We start from the raw sequence: 21,076 nt of genomic DNA, 5'->3' as shown, positions 1-21,076 counted from the left end.
TGGAGGTGCGTTGCAAGAACTGTGATTCTTCACAGGGTCTTCCCTTCTTTACTGTCGTGGCTGCCATTGGGTCACTGCTACTCTGGTCCTTCACCCCTTTCAAGCCGAAGACTTGCCAGCTTTTTCAAATGCTGCCTCTCCTGGCCTTGCTTTCCCTTCTTGCCCTTTTGATAGAGAGGCCTGCGCACTGTAGGCCCAGCATGTTCGAAGTACTTGATGAAGACCTGTTGGTTGGTCTGCCTGGTGGGGAAAAAGCCATGGATGTCGACAAGTCCAAAGAATCACTTATGAAAAACGAAAACAGAGGCAAATGGTTCTTTTCCACTCGGAAAAAAAAGCAGGAAGCCTGTTGTAGCTAAATATTAGCAGATAGGCTTTCTGATTTCTTATAAAACAAACTAGTGGGGCGCCTGGGTGGCTCAGTTGATTAAGCGTCTGCTTTCAGCTCAGGTCATGATCCCAGGGGTCCCAGGATTGAGCCTGCATTGGGCTCCCTGCTCAGCAGGGAGTCTGCTTCTCCCTCTCGCCCTGCTCATGCTTGCATTCGCTCTGCAATAAAATCTTAAAAAAACCGAAAAAAACAAAAAAACCACGAACTAGAAGCCTGTCTCCGTCCACACAGGAACTTCTGTTCTCGTGTGTCACTTCTGAGGGGCTCAGGGCTGGTGGGGCCTCCTCACCCGTGGAAAGCAATATTCACCTGAACTGCGGGATCGAAGGATCGGGGAGGCACGGGCCTGAACCAAAAGGGAGGAGTCTGAGCACACTGACATCTGCAAGGGAGTAGACTGTTTTAGCAGGTCAGAAACCTTGAAGACTTCCTTACGATTTTGTGTCCTCTTTAGCCTCAAAAGAAAATGGGTCGATCCTTAAGACTGAACTCTCTTCTCTGGTTGAATCCTGGAACAACTAGAAACTGATCAAATTCTGAGACACTTGAGAGTAAAAAGGGCTGCTGTTTGTGTTTCCAACAGGCAGGAACTGGACCTGTCCGGGGCTGACTGGGACGTGGGTGTCTGGCCACACCCCCAAGCCCCCCCCCCCCCAGCTGGAGTTGTTGCCACAACTGTGCGACTCGCTGTCCTGTCGTCCGCAAGGCTCTGTCCCAAGACCCCACCCCCCCATACCTGAGATGACGGATAGCACCGAACACTCTACTGTGTTTTTCCCTCTACATCCCCCCCATGATAAAAGTTCAATTTCAAAAGGCATAGTAAGAGATAAAATAAAACCATTCTAACAACATACTGTTAACGAAAGTTACGTGAGTGTGGTCTCTCAAGATCTCTTCCTGTCCTGTACTCTTCTGATGACGGGAGCTGACACAGCGCCGACAGGAGAGGAGAAGGGAGGAGGAGGGCGCAGGAGCCGGGAGCAGAGCGACCTTGCTGTCAGCCTTCTCAGGAGGATCATCTGCTTCCCGACCACCGCTGGCCACAAGTCACAGAAACCGCAGAACGTCAGAATGTGAATCGGGAGACCGCTGTATTTACATTCTGATTGTCCCCGGGTTGTCCAAAAAGGACCCAGGGGTGCCCAAAAATGCCTTCAGCTGATGATTCAAAGCATGTGACTTGGTGGCAGCAGAAGCACGAGCTCAGTCAGGAGGACTGCCCCTCGCTGTGGTCTGCGCCGGCTTCCTGAATCAAGCGTGGCCATCGGCTTTGATGACACGCTCCCTGAATTGCACAAAACCTTCCAGGGAGCTGACAGGAGGGCAATCTTGAGTCCAGCAAGATGACCTAATGAGCCTAAAGCTAGAGTCATGATTTAGTATTCAACTGAGACCCTGTGAGAGTAAAAGGGGCTGTTCAACCTATCGGGACACACGGCATTAGGCAGGGCTGTCCCCGGCAGGGCAGGCAGGAAGTGGGTCAGGCCGCCTCCGGTCAAGGACGTCACGGGTGCTGCTGAGCGACTCCAGAACCGGACTTGCCCTCCACAGACATCTGGAACCCCTGTCACTGCCGTCCTTACCTGCACCTTCCCAGAATTTATAAGCATCTACAACCAGGATTACCCAACACCTTTTCCAAATAAGTTCTTCCATCTTTATTTTTGTAAAAAAAAAAAAAAAACAAAAAAAGTCACCACCAAGCACAGGACAACTCACCAGGCAAGGTCCCGGTTCCCTCTCCCTCCTCCATGGCCCCCGTGCCTCATCAGCAGGGTCAGGGAAGCAGTCAGCATGGTTAGCTTTTCCCCAGGGGAGTATTACAAACAAGGGCTGGGGAGAGGGAGGAAGGCTGGTTGGGTATTTCATCACTGAGAAGTTGCTTCCAACCGATTGTTTGAAATCACTCGCACATTTGGAATGCAGGAAAGGAAGACCATGCCGTCAGATACCATAACCCTCTTTCCACAAAGGTCCCCCTTGAAGCAGCCTCTGGTTTGGGGGAGGGTCAAGTCAGAATTGTGTTTTAAGGTGGTGGTCGTGGGGGGCACGTGGGGGGCTCAGCCGGTTAAGTGGCCAACTCTTGATCTCAGCTCAGGTCCCAGAGTCGTGAGTTCAAGCCCTGCACTGGGCTCCACGCGGGGCATGGAGCCTACTTACGAAGAAACAAATTGTGTTTTAAGGAATCAGACCGGTTTCGAAAACTTGCTCTGCAGTCCCAGAACAAAGAATAAGATAAATACATGTAGCTTGTTAGGCTTATTCTACGGAGGGTCGGGGGCTGCAGGTCTGGAGTCCTTGTTAGTGCACTTAGTGTTGGTGAGAAGCCTGGGCCCCAGCCTGGGACACTGAAGTCAAAAGACAAAGCAGAGACACTGACAGCCCCGTATCCCCCGTCACCTTCCACTAAATACGGACGATGGGCAGACGGTCTCAGCCACTGGCCTCCTTCCAGCCCCTGTGCGTGCTGACTTGGGCCAAACCAGAGGATGGATCCTGATTCCTTAGGAGTACTGGGTGAGCCCGAGTCTGACGAGCAGAGCAAGTGTAGTCCCTTCCAGGCCGACTGCACAGAGGGCTCAGGCCTCGGGCTCACGGCCGCCCCACGCTGGGACCCGGCTGCAGCCTTCAGCCCCAAGGTGGGCCATGGCGTGGGCGGTCTAGGCGTAGCCCCCAGCCATCTGACTGGTGGCTGCATTGCTGCCCACTCCCCGCCAGGCCTGGAAGCTGAAGAAAGCGCTCACTCCGTAGGCAATCATCACTAAACACGAAAAGAACTGGAAGAGGAAGACACCAGAGCTGAGTCAGTGTGCAGCGTGGCCCGGGGCTGGGTGAGGGGGCCACAGGGGGGACAGATACGAGCCCCAGACAGCCTCAGACAGGCACACACACACACCCGGAGTAGCGCCCCCCAGTTAACTAGAACAAGCCGCTCTGGTAGCCACGCCAACTCCAATTAGCCACACACTCATTTCCCACGTATTTGTGGGGGTGCCGACGTTACATTCTTGTGGGGGAAACCATGACTAACCACGCAGGCAAGGTAGATCGGACTGTGACACGGGCTATTGGACAATGTGCTGAGAGTGACCAAGGTGTAGGAACTCCCAGAGACACACATCAGGGACTTAGTTTTAAAAAGACAACGTTCAAAAGGTACCCAAGGAATTTTCTGGAATCAGTTCAAAGATGCCCTGCAGCCACATTCTGAAACTGAGGAAACCCACGCCCTGGTCTCGCTCCTGCCCTACCCTGGACTGCGCCTTGGTGTGTTCACCTCTCTGAGCCTGTTTCCTTGTCTGTCCAGAGGGGACAGGACTGGTAGTTCCTGTCCCCTCACCATGGGAGTCAGGGGGTCCTGTGAGGAAATGTCTGTGCAGGGCCCGTGGACTGAGGTGTGACAGGTGTGGACAGGGTCACTGGTCTGCCGCTGGCTACTTGATGTGGATGGAGCCCAAGTTTGGGCTTCCTGAGAGCTGTAAATCCCCCCAAATGGTTTCAACCAAAAGGTCTGCATGCACCCTTTTCAAGAAGGGTGGGCAGTTTTTAACAGATTCTCCAAGGGGGCACAGGACTCTAAGTCAGTATGGAGCACCTGCTTGCCAGCAAAGTTCAACAATGAACCCATAACTTCCATTTACCACCAAAAGTATTTCCCAAGCGTTCCGGTTCCTTGAGGTTTACTGCTAATTATGGAAGACAAAGCTCAGTGTCCCTGAAACCCCCGAGAAGGAGGTCCCTCGGGGGTGGCAGGTGCTGGCCTCGGACCAGAGAGTGGTGGAAGTCCAGGGGCACAGACTTGGTTTGACCCATTCCCTGCCCCCATCACTGCCAACAGCGCCCCCGGGGAACCATACTCACAGAGGCCGCCGCACGCTGGTTATAGGGCCGGGTGCCCTTCAGTGACGTCAGCTCGACGGCGGCAGAGCAGGTGATGAAGGCCGTGATGTAGAGAACAGTGGCGCCCACGTTGAATATCATTAACTGGAGGGTAGGGGGAGAGGAGAACAGGCTTAAGACGGCAGACTCTTCCAGTAAGTGTGGAACCTCTTGGTTCCCCCACACATACCCGGCACACCCCTTTAGTATCCAGAACAGGGGCTGGGGCTCAAGGATGGGGACGGATACTACACTCCTCGGGATGGCAATCCACATGGGGTCAACCCGGAGGCCATCTGAGCGGGGAGCGTAAACACACGTAGGGCTGAGAGGGGAGGGGAAATGATGAGAAGGCCTGAAGTGATCTGGTCAGGGGCGGTGACAGCCCCACAAGGCAAAACCCCATTCCCAATGGCAGGAGACCAAGCCAAGGCCATCTCTGAGAGCACCAGCTAAAGAATTCCAGGGCCACGCTCTTCCATGCAAGCTTGGCCCCCCTTGGCACTGTAGGTCTTGGTCCTGAGGCTGGCCCTGGGAAGACCTCCCATCCCTCTCTGCCTCCAGGGGGAGCAATCTGTGTCTGCCTTTGGGCCACATCCTAGGCTCAAGGCCGCCACATCAAATGCCAGGGTGAGGACCCAGCAGAATTCTGGGCCACTCTGGCAGAAAGGACCCTCAGCTGACATTCAGGTCCGAGTCCCATTTCCCCAACGCTTGGCCCCTGGAGCAGTAAACAGTCTTAGCAGAGACCGCAAACTGGTGGACCTCAGGCACATTTGGTTCAACCTATATAGATTAAAAAAAAAAAAAAAAAATGCCAACATTCTAAAATGAGATTTCATATGAAAAGCTGACGATCTCCTATAAAACTTTCAATCTTAAAATATTAAGATTTGGCACCAAGGGGCCCACTCCCACTGAGAGTAGGAGCCGGGCAGAGGTGGTTCCCTGTGGAGAGAGGGGTACAGGTTCTCCAGAACCCCTTCTTGACCTATTTCACTCACTCACCTTGCTCAGGCCCCACAGGGGGCTTGTAGCCCCCATCCCAGAAAATGCCAATTTGACAAACCCAATCCAGTCATCTCTAGATGCAGTCAAGCTTTATCTGCTAATAGGCCCAGGAGTCTAAGAGACACTGCCCTGCTATCTTGGCCCAGGAAAGGAGCCTCCTTCCAACAACAGCTGTGGCCGGAGCCCCAGATCTGTGCTCAGAGACACCGAGGCCCCCGCCATCTTGGGAGATTTCTTTCTTCAAAGCTCCTAGGACATGGCGCCAGGGCTGGACCCTAGCCAGGAAGTCCGGCCGTCCCCTCCTCATCCCAGGATCTTCCCTCCAAGCCCAGCGCCCACCACAAACACTGCCTGGCTCCTGCCAGTGATGTCAAGATCTAACAAACCCGTTCTGTCTTGAGGATGACTCACGTTTCCTCAGTTTAAACAGTCATTGAATTCCAAACAATGCTGCCTAGTCCCGGCCTTGCTTGCCTTACAGTCATGTGCCTCTCTTGCCTCACTGCTCACTGAAAAGCCTCAGACCCCAGCTGCAGGAGTTTTCCGGGTCAGAGAAAAAAGCCCAGCAAGCTTTCTGTTATCTGGCCGGGGTACTTCCTATGGCCACTCTCAGCTCTGTGTCCCGAGGAGACTGACCTGGACAAAGCAGAGAGGCTACCCTCTCCTGGGCTGTCGGGGCCTCATCCTGGGTAGTTCCTGATAGCTCAGCCCAGCCTCCAGGCTCAGGGCTGCCAGAGTCTGACAGAACTCCTGCAACACAGGTTCAAATCCCAACTGCCCCCCAAACCAGAAAAACACTTTCAAGATTCCAAATGCAGCGGGTTCTCCATTTAAGAGCCCGTCATGGGGCGCCTGGGTGGCTCAGTGGTTAAGCGTCTGCCTTTGGCTCAGGTTGTGATCCCAGGGTCCTGGGATCGAGTCCAGCGTCGGGTTGCCTGCTCAGCAGGGAGCCTGCTTCTCCCTCTGCCTGCTGCTCGCTCTGCTTGTGCTCTCTCTCTCAAATAAATAAATAAAATCTAAGAAAGAAAAAAAAAGAGCCCCTCACTTCTACTCCCTTCCCTGAAGAAAGCCAAGCCTGTGTCCTCCCTAATTTGTGGCCATCGATCCTCCCTCCCCCACTCAGCTCTGCAGCCGGCTGAGAGCCAACCCCTACCAGCCCCTTCTCATGTAGGGAAGGTGGCTCTGTCACAGCTGCTCCCAGAGGCAGAGGGGTCAGCCTGGAAGCAATGCCGCCCCCCCCCACACACACACCGTGCTCCCACTGGGACTCACCACCAGCGGCCAGGGCACCATGTACATTTTCATGTGCAGCTGAAACAGGTAGAGGATGAAGAAGACGATTGTCACCAGCCAGAGGAAGACAGCCACAAACATGACCCAGCCGTAGGCCGGGTACAGGTGGTACGGGGTGTCGGCAATCAGGGCCCACACCAGCAGCCCCAGCACCTGGAGGGATAAGACAGGGCCAGAGTCCCCCAGAGCCCCCACCACTCTGGCTGGAGGCCACGGGGCGCCCTCTGCAGGACACATTTCTCCTTTAGTCAAGAAATATTTATTTGGCTCCTACTGCATACCACTGTATACCAAGCCCTTGCCTGGTAACTCCTCCTTTCGGGTCTTAGCTGAAATGTTGCACGCTATGGGACACCTTCCCTGCTCCTCCAGTCTGGGTTCTAGAACCTTCTTTTGTGCCCGCCTGGCCCCCCCCACCCCAGGCACCCACCACCCAGGACCAGGATTCTGTTTCCTTCCCCTGACTTTTGAGTTCCCTGAGGGCAGGACAGTGACTGTCTTATCCACAGCTGCATCCAGGCGGCCAGTACACCTCCCATGGAGCCATCCTGGCCTCCTCCACGGCTTTCACCCCCTTCCTTGCTGCCCAAGATCCCCGAGGCTGGGGCATCCTCCCTTCTCCATAAGGGCATGCTTTGGAATCTCTGGAGCTAGGCATGATTCAGCGCTGGCTGCTGAGGCAGGGATGGTCTAGCGGGGGGCTTTGGAGAAAGGCTCCTTTGCTGATGAAGAAGCACAAAGACAACTGTGCCTCTTCTTCCTTGGATGGCATCCAGGTATTATGGCAGCAAGGCTCCAGGGGACCCTGCCACAGCCAGAAAATGAGCCAACCATCAGACGGATCACAGAGAAGAGGCTCAGGAGCCAGATCCATTTCTGGCTGCCGGTTCTGGAGACAAAAACTCCCCTGGCCGAAAGCTCCTACACCGGCCCCTGGAGAGCTGGTGCTCACCCTGGAGCACGGGCAGCACCGGGCACCTGCCGCACATGCCCGCCCCAGTGCCCCTGCCAAGGATCAAAGGGACGTTTCTGTAACCATCCCCCTACATGTGCGCAGTCAGGGCAGGAATGACCTTAGCCAGGTGGGCCAGGAGTCCCGAAATCCCTAGGAAAACGTTCCTTTCTCCTCCTCCTGCCCCTCCTGCACAAGAGGCCGGGGAAGGGTGTGGTTGGCTTTCTTCCCGCTGTGAAGTGGGAGATGGAGCCCCAGGCCTGGGAGCCAACAGCTGGGCTTCAATCCTGCCCATGCTGTGGGACCCTGGGCAAGCACCTTTCCCTCTCTGTGCAGCTCCCCCGGGGCAATTCCAGTCTCCCCGCCAAAACACAGGGCCCGGGAGGAATCCGAGCTTGGTCACTGCTCTATCTCCAGGGCCCAGCGGTGCCTAGCACATATTACCTGCTCAATACATATGTGCACAGCGCTAACGAGCCTCAGTTTCCTTATCCGTGAAATGGAGGTCAGAAACCTGCCCTGCACAGGAAGCAGGGGTGAAATCGGTGAACGTGCTGCTGGCCTTGCCCCCCTCCACCCAGGGAAAGGTCTCAGCCCATGGTGGGGGCGTTGGGGCGAGAAAGGCATCCACTCCTTCTCTCCAGCAGGGATGCCACCCACATGGCACCCCGCCGGTCTCAGGGCTGCCCCCTCTGCGCTCCCCGCCACCCACCAGAGACGGCCTGGCAGCAGCCCGTGCAGCCCACTTTGCAGGCGAGGAAGGCGGGACAGGTGGCAGGGCCCTGCCTACAGGAACACAAGCCGGGGGCAGAGCCGGTGAGGACGCAGAGCCGGGGTGTCTCAGCCCAGGACCCCCACCTTTTACCACTCATCCTCAGGACACCCTGCCCGAGACAGACATATCAGGGGGGCCAAGAGCCCCCAGAGCTGGGTGAGGCCACTGCTCTGAAGAAGAACCACCCCCCCAACTCAGCACTTTCCAGGACCCTCCCAGGTGAGAACTGGACTCCTCGGGGACAAACAGTCATCTTTCCACTTCAATCAGAGTCCTTATGAGCCTCCAGGCCAACGTGCTGTCTGTTCCAACCCCCAGAAAGGGAAGTTAGAAAAGGCACTGAACTGAAAATCAAGAGAAGACCCATTTGGGTTCACCCTAATGCGCACCTACCAATCAATTATCGTTAGGATTACTCCTAGATTTGGCCGCAACAACCACTGAACGCCCTCCGGCTCTGTGCCAGGCCTCAGGTAAGCCATGAGGTTCACGGTTTCCCCATGACCCCCTCATCGGTTGGTACTATGTATTTTCCCCATTTTCCAAACAGAAGCTCAGAGGGAAATGTGGCTGTAGCCACCCAAGGTCAACCGGGGGGTAAAGGGCAGGGCAGGATTTGAACCCAGATCTGTCCTTCTCTGGAACCCAGACTAGTGAGAGTTACTTAGTGATGTGTGAAAGGCGAGAGGACACCTGAGCTGTCTCCCGGCTCTGCCCTGCCCTCCAGCCCAGCCCCGGGTCTCCAGATCAGCAAGTGCAGCCTCTGAGAGATGAAGCCACCAGATAAGCAGCAAGAATTTCTGGGGTTCCTCCTGGCTTTGCCAACCTGGCCCTGTGCCCTGGGAGCTGCCTCGGTTTCTGCCCTCAAACAAGGAAAGGTCCACTCATCCCCTCGGAACCAGATAGACTGGTTTTTCCCGTCCACTCTCCCCCAGCCCCAAGAATCTGAACGGAGCACCCCAGCCTAGGGCCCCAGGGAGACCCCGCTCAGGACAGGACGGCCCCACATACGCCGACCCCTCGGCTAGCCTGAGCGGCCTCCTCTCCCTCCAGCTGTGGACCCGTCCTCTAGCCAGGAGAAGGGGCCAGAGGACTTGTCCTGTGGTCCACTGTGCAAGAGTAAACCCCACTTTCCAGAGAGAGGGGGACAGCAGGAGGTAGCCGAGGGTGGAGACCAGAAGAAGGCCACCTGTCTCCAGGGCCTGGCCCAGGCTCCTCTGTCCAGGACAGTCGCCTTGCAGCTCAGATGCCCCTCTCTGGGATCATTCATTCAACAAGTATCTACTGGACACGTACTGCCTTGTGAGCCAAACAGACAAACAGCCCTGCTCTCCCATTGTTCCCTCTCTACTGAGGGGACCCAGATAAAAGCCCAATGCATTGGTGAATGCAAGCGAGCCACGGGGTAAGTGCTATGGGAAAAATGCAGCTGAGAAGAGACAGGCAGTGGGGTCATTTGCAATTTCAGGTAAGAGGCCAAGAAGGATCTCACTGGGAAGGCGACCTGTGAGCAGCCAGAACAGCAAGGACTGAGGCTAGGAGAGAGGCACAGAACGGATTCTCCTTCAGAGCCTCCAGAAGAAACCAACTATGCCAACATCTTGCGAACTTCTAGCCTCCAGGACTGTGAGACAGTGACTTTCTACGTAGAGTCTGAAGCCTCCCAGTTTATGGTGTTTTTGTTATAGCAGCCCCGGGAAACCAATACATCTTAGCTACTCTCTGACAGCAGATGGATGTCCTGATCTGACTGTGATACTGCCATCAGTTCTGATGGAAGGCTGGCCTACTAACTCCCTGGGTCAGGCTCCGGCCCCACCAACTTACCAGCTACGTGACCTGGGGCAAGTCGCTGAACCTCTCTGTGCCTTAGTGTCCTCATCTTCAAAATGTGCCTACCTCAGGGGGTAGTTCTGAGATGAAAGTAATATACAGGGACGCCTGGGTGGCTCAGTTGGTTAAGTGGCTGCCTTCAGCTCAGGTCATGATCCCAGGGTCCTGGGATCGAGTCCCACATCAGGCTCCTTGCTCAGCAAGGAACCTGTTTCTCCCTCTGCCTCTGCCCCTCCCCCTGCTTATGCGCACGCTCTCTCTCTGACAAATAAAAAATCTTAAAAAAAAAAAACTTAAAAAAAAAGGTAATATACCTAAGGGACTTAGATCAACACATTCTACTGTCATTATCAACCTGAGAGGCTGGAATGTGGGTTTTCCAATCCCTTCTCTGCCCACGTTCCTAAGGTGGTAGCAGTAATTGTGTGCGCGGTTCCTAGGGGTACGAGGCCTCACTGAGATAAAGAATATTATCTAAACTTAAGCACCAGGCGCGGTGCCTGGCAGCTAAAGGCCCCATGCCATTGTGGGCCCCACCTGTCTTTCAGATAAGGCAGCCGGGCTTATCTGAAGGGAGGCCCCAGAAGGGCAGCCCCGCCGGGACCAACCCAGCCCAAGACCGCCTCCTGCAAGGGCACTCCCTCTGTTCCTCACAGGCTGAGGGGCTCTCGGGAGAAGACCTCATCCTCAGACCTCAGTCTTCCCCTCAGTACAATGGGAGCAGGGAGGTTTCACTTAGTGCTCTCCAAGGCTCCCTTCAATCTGGGCCTGACACTCCTCAATTGCACACCTTCCCCAGGGGGGCCCAGAACCCTCTCCCCCTGGTACGGGAGGGACACCACCAGCCCCAGCACTAAGCTAAGTCTTCTCCCGCCCAAAGACGGTCACTCTTCTAATCCCTCTCCACTTCCTGGGCTGGGTCAGACCCTTGTGGATTTGCTGTGTGACCTTGGGAGAGTCTCCCAAACTTTCTGGTCTGTTTCTTCATCTGACATGTGAGAGGGTTGGGCAGGTACACCCATCCTGGTCACCTCACAGGCATGTCACTGCAAATAAAATGCCGTGAAGGAAAAAGTCAATAGCTGTAGTGGTCAGGTGTGGTATGAGGGCTGCTGGGCTCTGGGGAGGGAGATGGGTGGGGGGCGAACCTCCCAGAGTGGGGAGCCTCCAGGAGGGGCAGCACCTCAGAGCCTGGAGGCTGACACTGGGGACTCAAACTCAGCCAAGGCAGGCAGGTCACAGAAATGGCCAAGGCGGGCCAGGGGGGGACTGCAGAGCTGAGAGCAGCCTGCTGGCATGGTGGGGGGGGGGGGAGGGGAATGATGCCTGGGGTAACCAAGACTTCCAATTTTCCAAGAGACACTAGAAATCTGAATTTGTATGTGAAATCTTCAGCTTTTTAAATGTTGGCAATGAACCCAAAGGTTGCGGAGACAATGTGAGGATGGGGCCCATCCAAAAGCCTCCAGAACTCCCTTCTCCCCACTGCACTTTCCAGGAAACTGAGGCCCAAGGGCGACATGAACCCTTCTGGGGTTCCCCCTCACAGGGACACATCTGGGCAGCTGAGGACACTCTGAACTTGGCCTGGCCAGGCCCAGCCTCCACCCCCGCCCTGGCCCTTCTCCCGACAGTGAAAGGGACTTTATGGGGACAAAAAGCCACCCATTGTCAGAGGAGACAAAGGCGCAGGGGACAGAGGCTCTGGGGCGCCTGAACTGGCCACAACAAATCCACACACCACCCCCTCCCTGTGCAGAGGCGGCGGGCTGGGGAGGGGGGGACAGAGGGAAGGCTCCCTGGAATCCCCGCACTGTAAACCCCAGGCACTCGGGAGTCCTGGGGGCCGCCTCCCAGCTCCACCACCCGGGGCCACAGGTTTCACGCCTCTCAGCCTCCCTTTCACTGCAAAGCCATCATTTGGTCATTGAACAAAGTCTCCTGAGGGCCCGCTGTGTGCCCTGCGCCCTTACAGACCCTGGGGGTGAAGCAGGGAGCCCGCAGCCAAGTCCCCCCCCCACCCGCACACACGCACGCATGCACCTCCCAGCCTGGGCTGTTGCAGAGAAGGTGGTGAGGATGGAAATGCTGGCTCAGGGCCTGGTTCACCTGCTGGCTTTCCAAATGCGGCCTGTCACATTACTTGCTATTCCTCAGTCTTGAGTCTCGGAACTGCGGTTTTTAAGCCCTAGAGATGGAAGCGATTTCTGCACACCTACCCCAGCAGCCCCCAGAGCCCCCCTAGCGAGGACCTCCGGCGCCTGTGTGCACGCTGCATGTGGAGGGGCCCACTGCTACCATGGTGACTTGCAGAGTTTTAGAAAAATCTTCCCAACATTAAGCTCAGACTGCCTCCTGCATATCCCCATGCCAGTTCCCAATCCCTGCACTGTGGCCCGGGGGGATGGAGCTGCCCAGAGGGGAGGAAGGGTTTCCCTGCGGAAGGGTCTCCACATTACAGGAGGTGGGGACACTCCCCTGAGGACCTGAGCAGAGAAGGGCGAGGGCAGACCTCCAACCCCTGGGCAGAAGGGATGACAGAAGCTTCTGTTCTTAGCAACCCCCAGGGAGTGGCAGTGGGGTTGGCCCTCCAGAGAGATCTGGCTGTTGGAGCACATGGAACTTCATCAAACTTGGGAGGCCTGGCATCCACCCTGGGAACAGGGTGATGGGGGAGCCTGAAGTGAAGCTCTTCCTTACTCCCTGGACTTCCTTCTTCAAACACTGGCTCTAGTTCTGATCCTGGAAGTCATGACGAGGGTGACCTTGAGCAAACCCTGCCCCATCTCAACTTCAAGGAGGGACAGGTGACCTCATCTGGCTAACCTCATAGAGGGCAGCAGATGACCTGTCTGACCACCCCCACCCCCAAATTAAAGCTGGAACAGCCTAGTACAGGCCCAGGTCAGTTGCCCAGCAGCTCATATGCTGAGTCCTGCCTAACCTTTAGCCCTTGTCTTCTTGTCCTGACCGTCCCCGTGTGTGAGATCCTGGGGTGCCACCCTGGCCTCTCCCTCTTGGGCAAACAGTACAGGCCAACCCAGACCAACAACAAAGGGCCTGTTAATATCCAGGGCTGAGCTCATTGGGCTGCCAAGAAAACCAGCTCACCCCTCCCTGCCCACCAGGCAGGTTCCCAGTGGCCATGGGGACCAGGGCAGCACCCCTGTGGCTCCCCGAGACCACTGATGAGCAGGAAATCAGGGCCTGGGCCTCACTGAATTCCACCACCAACCACTCACCGGCTGTCAAGGGGTGACCACCACCTGACCCTGTCACACATACAGAAGCAGCAACCATCCACCATCCACCATACGTGGACAGCTCTGCAGCCTCTTTCCATGTACACCTGGTTAAGAAAACCACCTAAGGTCACCCAGCCCGTAACACTGAACTCAAGGCTATGCTTGCTGCCGTGTGTTCATGGGAGGGTGTCTTCCCCAAACGGGGCCTGAGGGGCCTTCAAGGGCCACCTTCACAGTTTTTGTCACAAGCACAAACTACCTGTACTACATTTTTGCTCTTTTCATGTATTTGAAAGATTTTTAAATAAGTTGTATCATTTATTTTTAAAATACGTAATCTGTATGACATGGTGGGTAACCAAATGGTGTTTTTAGCATGTCTCCCTCCTCTCCTGATACTCAGTTTCTTCCCCAGGGACAACCAAGAGGGGTTTCTTATGTCTCTCTTCAGAGACTGCGCGCATGCGCGCGCGCGCACGCGCACGCACACACACGCACGCACACGCACACACACTCTTTAAACAGGTGTTGTCTCTATTTAGTCTCTCTGTATTTCTCCCATACACGATAGTATTCTACACACACAGTTTTGCACCTAACCTCTTCCACTGAGCCATAGAGCCTGGAGACTGTCCATCATTACATAGAGAGCTGCCTTCCTGTCTTCTGGGAGGGGTAAGTCATTATCTTTTTACGAACTGCATGATATGCCACTGCACAAATGTACCGTAATTTACTGTAACAGTGCGTGTCAACTGTTTCAATTAAAAAATAAATAAGGGGGGGGGGCGCCTGGGTGGCTCAGTCAGTTGGGCGTCTGCCTTCGGCTCCGGTTATAATCCCGGCGTCCTGGGATCGAGCCCTGTGTCGGGCTCCCTGCTTGGTGGGGAGCCTGCTTCTCCCTCTCCCTCTGCCTGCCTACTTGTGATCTCTCTCTCTCTCCCTCCGTCAAATAAATAAATAAAACCTTTAAAATACATACATACATACATAAATAAGTAAGGGATGCCTGGGTGGCTCAGTTGGTTAAGCATCTGCCTTTGGCTCAGGTCATGATCCCAGGGTCCTGGGATTGAGCCCAGCATTGGGCTCCTTGCTCACTGGAGAGCCTGCTTCTCCCTCTGCCTGCCGCTCCCCCAGCTTGTATGCGCTCTCTCTCTGACAAATAAATATTTAAAAATAAATAAATAAAATGCTGATGGGAAATTAAAAAACAACAAAAGTCTGTGTGGCATAAAAAAACACTATGAGCAAAGTCAAAAACAACACTAAGAAAAAAATATCTGCCAATCATCTGGAGGTCCTAGTAAATGGTAAGAGACTTAGGACGCCGCAGAATGGAGAAAGAGGACAGACAGACAGCGAGATACAAACAGCTCCTCAACAACGTGTTTTTCCAAGGCCAACCTCACTCATAAGGAAACTACAAAACACTACTATCCCGAGCAATGGGAGGGGCACAGGCCCAGGTGCTGATTCACCATGCTGGTGACCCCTCTGGAGGGCATTTGGCAAGCTCTATCAAAATCACGCACACACACACCCAGAGCCAGCAGTCCCATTTCTGGAAATGTACTGCACAGATGCGCTCAGTGGCTCGTGTGGGCTCATTCACTGCGACAGGGTGTGCAACAGCAAGAGTGGGAACCCCAGGTGCCTGTCCACAAAGGGACGGGCCACACAAGTCCCACGGCAGCCACACAATGGACCACTGCGAAGCCCTAAGACAGAAGCGATCGCACTCCATACAAGGAGACAAGACCACCAAGACACATTTTTACATGAAAAAGGAGCAGGTACAGAAGGATGTGGATGGAAAGAGTGCATCCCTTGGGTAAAGTGGGGAGAGATGGGACTCTCCAGCCACATGTGCGTTTCTCTCCTTAAGAGTCTAAAATGGGGGGCGCCTGGGTGGCTCAGTTGTTAAGCGTCTGCCTTCGGCTCAGGTCATGATCCCAGGGTCCTGGGATCGAGCCCTGCATCGGGCTCCCTGCTCAGCAGGGAGCCTGCTTTTCCCTCTCCCACTCCGCCTGCTTGTGTTCCCTCTCTCGCTGTGTCTCTCTCTTTCAAAAAAATAAGTAAAATCTTAAAAAAAAGAGTCTAAAATGGAACCTGGGAAACTAGAGCGGGCACGGGTGGGGGCGACTCTAACCGGAAGGGACAGAGATTTTGTCAGCCTGCCCTTTCCCAGCCTATTTTATTCTGAACCATAGTAAATATATTACCTATTAAAGAAATTCAGAACAGGAAGGATTAGAGAAAGAAACACCCAGCAAAGTGCGTACCGTCAAGGGAAAAGCACAGCGGGGCACATGCACAGAGTGTTCCCATCTGTGGTTTTTAAGTGAGGACAGGGGTCACGTGCAGAAAAATGCTTAAGACTCAGTGTGGAATGCTGCCTTCTTGCAGGCGGCTGCCTCGGGGGACTGGTCAGGGGCTGGTCAGGGAGGAGAGAGATGACACTTGCATCAATCACCCTTCATATTGTTGGACTGTTTTGCTGTGTGCCTGTGAATTTTCTCAAGGGATAGAACCATTTTTTAAAGTGGGCCCATCAGTAGAGAAAGGGCTACACGGAAGGGGGCGACAGTGACAGTCGGGCATGCCCTGAAATGGTTAACAGGGAGGGACACAGATCTGTGTAACAGAAGAGATCTCAGGTGCCTTGGGTGTAAGAAAAGCCACTTGCTGAACAAAGGAGAGGGAATAAAATCATCCCCGTTTTTTACAATGCACAGGAAAAAGAACTGGCAACTCCCAACAGGGGTCCCCTTGGGGAGAGGGACAAGCCATCCAAGAATAACTTTGGCCTTATCTGTAAAAGGTTTTCATTTTTTAAGGAGAATGTGTTCACATATTTATTCCAAACACTCAACTCCCTCCTGGCCACAACCAGTGGGGCGTGTGGGTGGAGCTAACAAGACAAAACACTGGTTTCCTCTGGGCACAGGAGGTGGCCGGGGAGCTTGCAGGGCCTGAGGAATGCCCTGGGAGGCCCCAGTACCGCACTTCCAATGGGGCTGAGCTCTGCTCATACCTTGGGGACCCCAACAACCTCTCCCGGGCAGCCTCTTCCTGGAGGACAGAGGTGACTTGTAGGCCTTGCCCTAACCACCACCAGGAGAGGAGTGACGTGCTTGCTGAGGCTGGGGAAAGAGTCAGGATCACCGCAAGGAAAAGCTTTCTAATACTCCCAAATGTACAAGGATGGTGCAGGCAGCCTTGAGAGAGAGTGAGCACCCCGACCCTGGAAGCATGCAAGCTCGAGGGACCTCTGGGAGCAAGCAGAGCAAGCAAGAGAACCCTAGGATTCTATGGCTCTGTGAATCCCAACTGCCCTTCATTCCAACACATGCTGCGCTAAGCCCTTTACAGCACCATCTTCCATATTCCTCACTATCCCACCATCACTATTTTACCAACAAGGAAACGGAAGCTCTAGGATATTAGGGAAGGTACAGTATCACACAGCCAGGAAGAGGCAGCCGGGACTTAAACCCAAGGCTCTCTGCTTTCAGGCCAGTGCTCCCACCAATACTTCCTGCATCACCCACAAATCACTGTCATCTAGCAGTGGGTGAAGCTTCTGTTATCTGTTTATTCACCTGCAAAATGGGAATTGTGTGGCCACCCCCAATCCCAGGAGGTCCGGCAAGAAGGAAGGATAGAGGCTGCCAAACACTGACGGCCCGAGTGCCACAGACCATTTATATGGCCTCCTACACCTGTGGCCTCGGGGCTGCCTTCTGACTGCAGGGCTTTTAGGCAAGCTATTCTGAGGTTCATCTGTTCGGAACCTCCTTCTTACTACTCCCTTCCTTGTAACTAAACCCTTCGGAGCCCACTTCTGTCAGGAAGCCTTCCCTAGTGGCCCTGGCCCCTGATGAGTCTCCCTTCCCTTTCCCCTCCAAAGCACCCCTAAGAACATGGACTCCCTACCAACAAAACAAAACAGGAAGCATAGCTAGAGCCAGGCTTTGGATCTGAGTGCAAATTCTGACTGCCACTCTACCCCATGTGACCTTATACAAGCATCAAAACCTCCAGATTTTTATGACCAAAAGAGTTATCTCCAGATCAAACTTGCCTGCTTGCTTTTTAGATACTATCTGCATAAATTCATCATGTTTCCCTTTTTGCCTATGATGCTAGGAAACTCAACAAAGAATCGAAGGGCTTAACCTTGCTATAGATTCCAGGTACAATGATCTCTTTCTGGCTCTCCTTAAGTCAATCCTTCCCCCTCCTATGCACACACCACCAACTTTTAGAAATATATGACTTTAACTCCTGTTGTACGTAGCTAAATATCACATTCCATCTAATGTTCTTTCTGGAACCAGATGGGGTGTGTGTGGGGGGAGATGATAAATCAGTGAACACCGAAGTTGGTTCTTCAGGACACATTTAATACCAGACAAAGAACACATCTCTTTCCCAAGAAGCTGGGGCCTTCTGCCCACCCCACCTCCCTCCTCCCACATCTAGAACTTTTCACCAAATCCTTTGGGAAATGAAGAATTAGCTTTCAGCTTCCCATTTACTGCCTCTTCCATGCAGCCTTCCCTGATCCCTTTGCAGAAAGCTCATCCTCTGGGTACCTCCCTCAGACCAAGAGCCCTTGGAGAGTAGGTGCTGGGCCTTTAGGGGGTTAGGAGGGATGACCACTCTATCACTCCCTCAAAAGCACCACACCCTATGCCCTGTGGGAGCACAGCTGAGTGTGGTAATTAAGAGCATGGGCCAGAAAAGTCAGACCACCCAGGCCTTAGATCCCAGATCTTGGGCAAAGAACTGACCTCTGAGTCTCGGTTTCCTCACCTATAAAATCGGGAGAACAGAGAATATAAAGCCCTTGCCAAAGAATCCGGAGCCTAGTTCGCACCTGACTGGTAAGAGCTTTTATGGCTTCCCAGCAGTCGGTGGTGCCTGTTGGGGTAAAGCCCCCTATGGACCCAGGAAGCTGTGTACTGGAACTGTCTGTGGCCAGAGAAACAGCTCAGGAAGCAGCTTCTCCCACAGGTAGGATGGTTAAGGCACTAAAAGGGGCAGGTCTTCAGAACTTTGATGGGAGACCCTCATCCCCTCACCTCCAGCCCCTAAAGCACTGCAGGGGGGGTGGCAAAGGAAGGCCACCCCACTCACACCCAGTACCTCAGTGTCTGGAGACCTAAGTGCCAAGCAAGGCCTTCTGGCAAGTCCTACACCCTGTGTAGAGCCCGGGGTTGATATCTGTGCAATGGGACCCAGATATTCAGGACTGGGCTGCTGGGCCCACAGGGACCCCCAAATCAGAAACAGCAGCCTCCTCCAGAGGGATCTACCCAGGTCCCAGCAGGCACAGCAGGCCCCCTTACTCTCAACTCCAGTTTTCACTGTTCAAATGCAAAAGCCAGTGCTCAGGTCCCATTAACCAAGAGCTAAGCCTAAGGCTCCACTCCACCGCCCCCCACGGAGCCCAGCCAAGGTCTCTCCGCTGTTGCAAAACTCCCAGGCTGCCAACAGAACAAGATCTCCATCTCTCCCCGGGGCACTTAGCGCCCTCAGCTTCAACAACCTGATCCCCCCAACTTCCTTTCCACTCACCCATCCCCAAGCCCTGGCTCACACAGTACCCCCCCCAAAAACCCTGAACACCCTTTCCCTTCCTCTGCTAGAGTTCAGTGAAGTCAAAAGCTCCCTCTCCTCCACGAACCTCCCTGGACTCTAAGTTCATCCCCCTCTCCTCTGCCCTTTCAGCCCAGGGCCTGAGGATCCCTTCCCACTCCCCCGGTGCCTTCCCCACCGTCCTGGAGCCCAGCACAGCAGCACCGCTCCGGACAGGGGCAAACCTACCTGCAGATTTAAATCAGGCCCCCACCGGACCCCTTACCCACCCCGGGAATCTCCAAAACAACTCTGGGAGAATATTACAAATGTAGATTCTGGGCTGCACTTCCTGAGATTCAAATAACAATTCCACATTTTTTCCGGGGGTGGGGATCAAGAATCTACATTTTAAACAAACTCCTCCAAGAGAGTCTGAGGCTGGGGTGGGGGTGGGGGGCCCCCCAGAGAGAGATTTGTGAAATCCTGAAACCAGAGCTACGACTGACCCAGGTGGAGGCAGGCGCTCACGGGCGGTGGGGGTCTCAAACCACCCACCCTTCCAGCCTGGCAGTCAAGCCAGGATCAGGGAGGAGGGGGGCGGGCGGAGATGCCCTAAAAGAAAATGGATCCTGGCCCACCTCCAGTTCCACCTTAGTCCTCTGGGCCCTCAGTTCCTGGGGAAGCCTCCCACAGGGGCAGCCACCCAGCTTCCTGACCCACCAGAGAGTACTGTGGGAAGAAAGCGAACACCGCCAGGCCTGAAACTGGTGTGTGGGGAGAGGGATGTTCCGATCGGTTCGACTCTGCTGGGGTCTTCTGCACCAGGGTCTGGGAGGCATCGGAGCCTTGCCTCTGGCCTCCCACAAACCCCTCCCGCCTGCGCTGGGCGCGGTATCTCGGCCCCGCCGGGCCGGCCAAACCTGCTGGAACCCGGTGGGGCACCCAGTGGAAGCCAGAAAAGCCCGGTCCCTGCGCGGGAGCCCAGAGGGCCGCGCCTAAATGTATGCGCCGGAACGGAGGCGCCCTCTCGCTTAGAAAAGGGGCTTTCTGGGGCTCGGCCACGCGGAGCCGCTCCGAGTGGACTTTGCCTCACTCAGGCTGGGTGTCCTGGAGGGCTGGGGATATTGTCCTGGCAGAGAGAGACAGAGGCTGAGACAGAGAGGCTCAGAGAGCGAATTGTGCGCAGTGACTGTGCGTCTGTGAGCGCTCCTTGGGCCGGTCTCCAGTGACCACCTCGGGGGATGATGGGGCGTGCGAGAGTGGGCACCCTGAACACCGGTGCTCGCAGGGACGGCAACGGGGACGTCTCGAGCTGAGAGCGCTCCAGGGTGGTCTCGGGGGCGTACGTCCTGGAGGCGCCCCGGGGATAGGCGCGGCGCGGCGGAGCCTAAGGTGAGGGTGTACTGGGAGCAAACGAGGCAGCCCCGAGCCCTCCCGGCCCGGCCGCCCCCCACCCCGACCCCGCGGCCCCGCGCGCGCTCACCAGCTGCAGCAGCATGAGCGCACCGAGGCTGGAGCGCACGAAGCCCAGGTCCGGGCGCAGCGCGGAGACCGAGGCGCCGGCGCCCTGCGCGGGGCTGCTGGTCCGCGTGCTCACTTTCGACGGGAACTCGGCCATGGCGGTTCCGCTCGCCTCCCGACGTCGCTCCGGCCGCCGCCGCCGCCCCTCCCGCGGTGGGTGCCGGCTGCCGAGCCGCTCCTCCCCGGGGGCTCCGGCTCCCGCGGCGGCTCCCGGCGCAACGCGCGGCGTCGGGGCGGACAGCCGCCTGCCGCCAGGTGCGGCCGAGCCCCGGCCCCGCCCCCCCCGCGGGACCCGCCCCTTTAACTCTCCGCTCGCCGCCGGCCGGTTCCCCCCCTCCAGCCGTTCGTGGCCGCGTCCACTTTCCAGACGGGGAAACTGAGGCCGCGGTCAGTGAGATGGCTCCGCCACAACCAGCCTGGAGAGCCGCGCTTTTCTCTCCTAGGGAAAGCCACCTCCTGGGACTCTTCCTCAGCGTCGCCGCGGCGTTCACCGCTGCTCCGCGCCCTGCCAGCCGGTCACTTCCAAGCCCGAGGTAAACGCGGCTGCAGTACTCCGAGGCCTCCCCCGGAGGCCTCTAGGGCGC

The 21,076-nt window shown here is 55.6% G+C and overlaps 1 protein-coding gene across 1 annotated transcript; it reads right to left on the bottom strand.

Moving 5' to 3' along the window:
- Positions 1-2,028: 2,028 nt before the first annotated feature.
- PLLP (plasmolipin) lies at positions 2,029-20,730 on the bottom strand. Its single transcript, XM_036120453.2, has 4 exons — positions 20,455-20,730; positions 6,557-6,730; positions 4,256-4,378; positions 2,029-3,171 (listed from the first exon to the last, which is right to left on the bottom strand). Exons 1-4 carry the CDS (start codon positions 20,587-20,589, stop codon positions 3,055-3,057), a joined length of 549 nt encoding a protein of 182 aa, XP_035976346.1. The 5' UTR covers positions 20,590-20,730; the 3' UTR covers positions 2,029-3,054.
- Positions 20,731-21,076: the final 346 nt, after the last annotated feature.

Source organism: Halichoerus grypus, chromosome 15, assembly GCF_964656455.1.
Source record: "Halichoerus grypus chromosome 15, mHalGry1.hap1.1, whole genome shotgun sequence".
Taxonomy (NCBI): Eukaryota; Metazoa; Chordata; class Mammalia; order Carnivora; family Phocidae; genus Halichoerus; species Halichoerus grypus.
The sequence above is the reverse complement of the archived record's forward strand: the minus strand, read 5'-3'. Positions and strand labels throughout refer to the sequence as shown.

Bases quoted from the DNA above. Each gene is read 5' to 3' on its own strand.
- PLLP (XM_036120453.2), bottom strand. From the start codon at position 20,589: ATGGCCGAGTTCCCGTCGAAAGTGAGCACGCGGACCAGCAGCCCCGCG. The intron at 4,379-6,556 runs GTGAGTCCCAGT...CCTACCCTCCAG, and splicing joins TGGTGCCCTGGCCGCTGGTG to TTAATGATATTCAACGTGGG. The intron at 3,172-4,255 runs GTGAGTATGGTT...TTCCTCTTCCAG, and splicing joins ACCAGCGTGCGGCGGCCTCT to TTCTTTTCGTGTTTAGTGAT.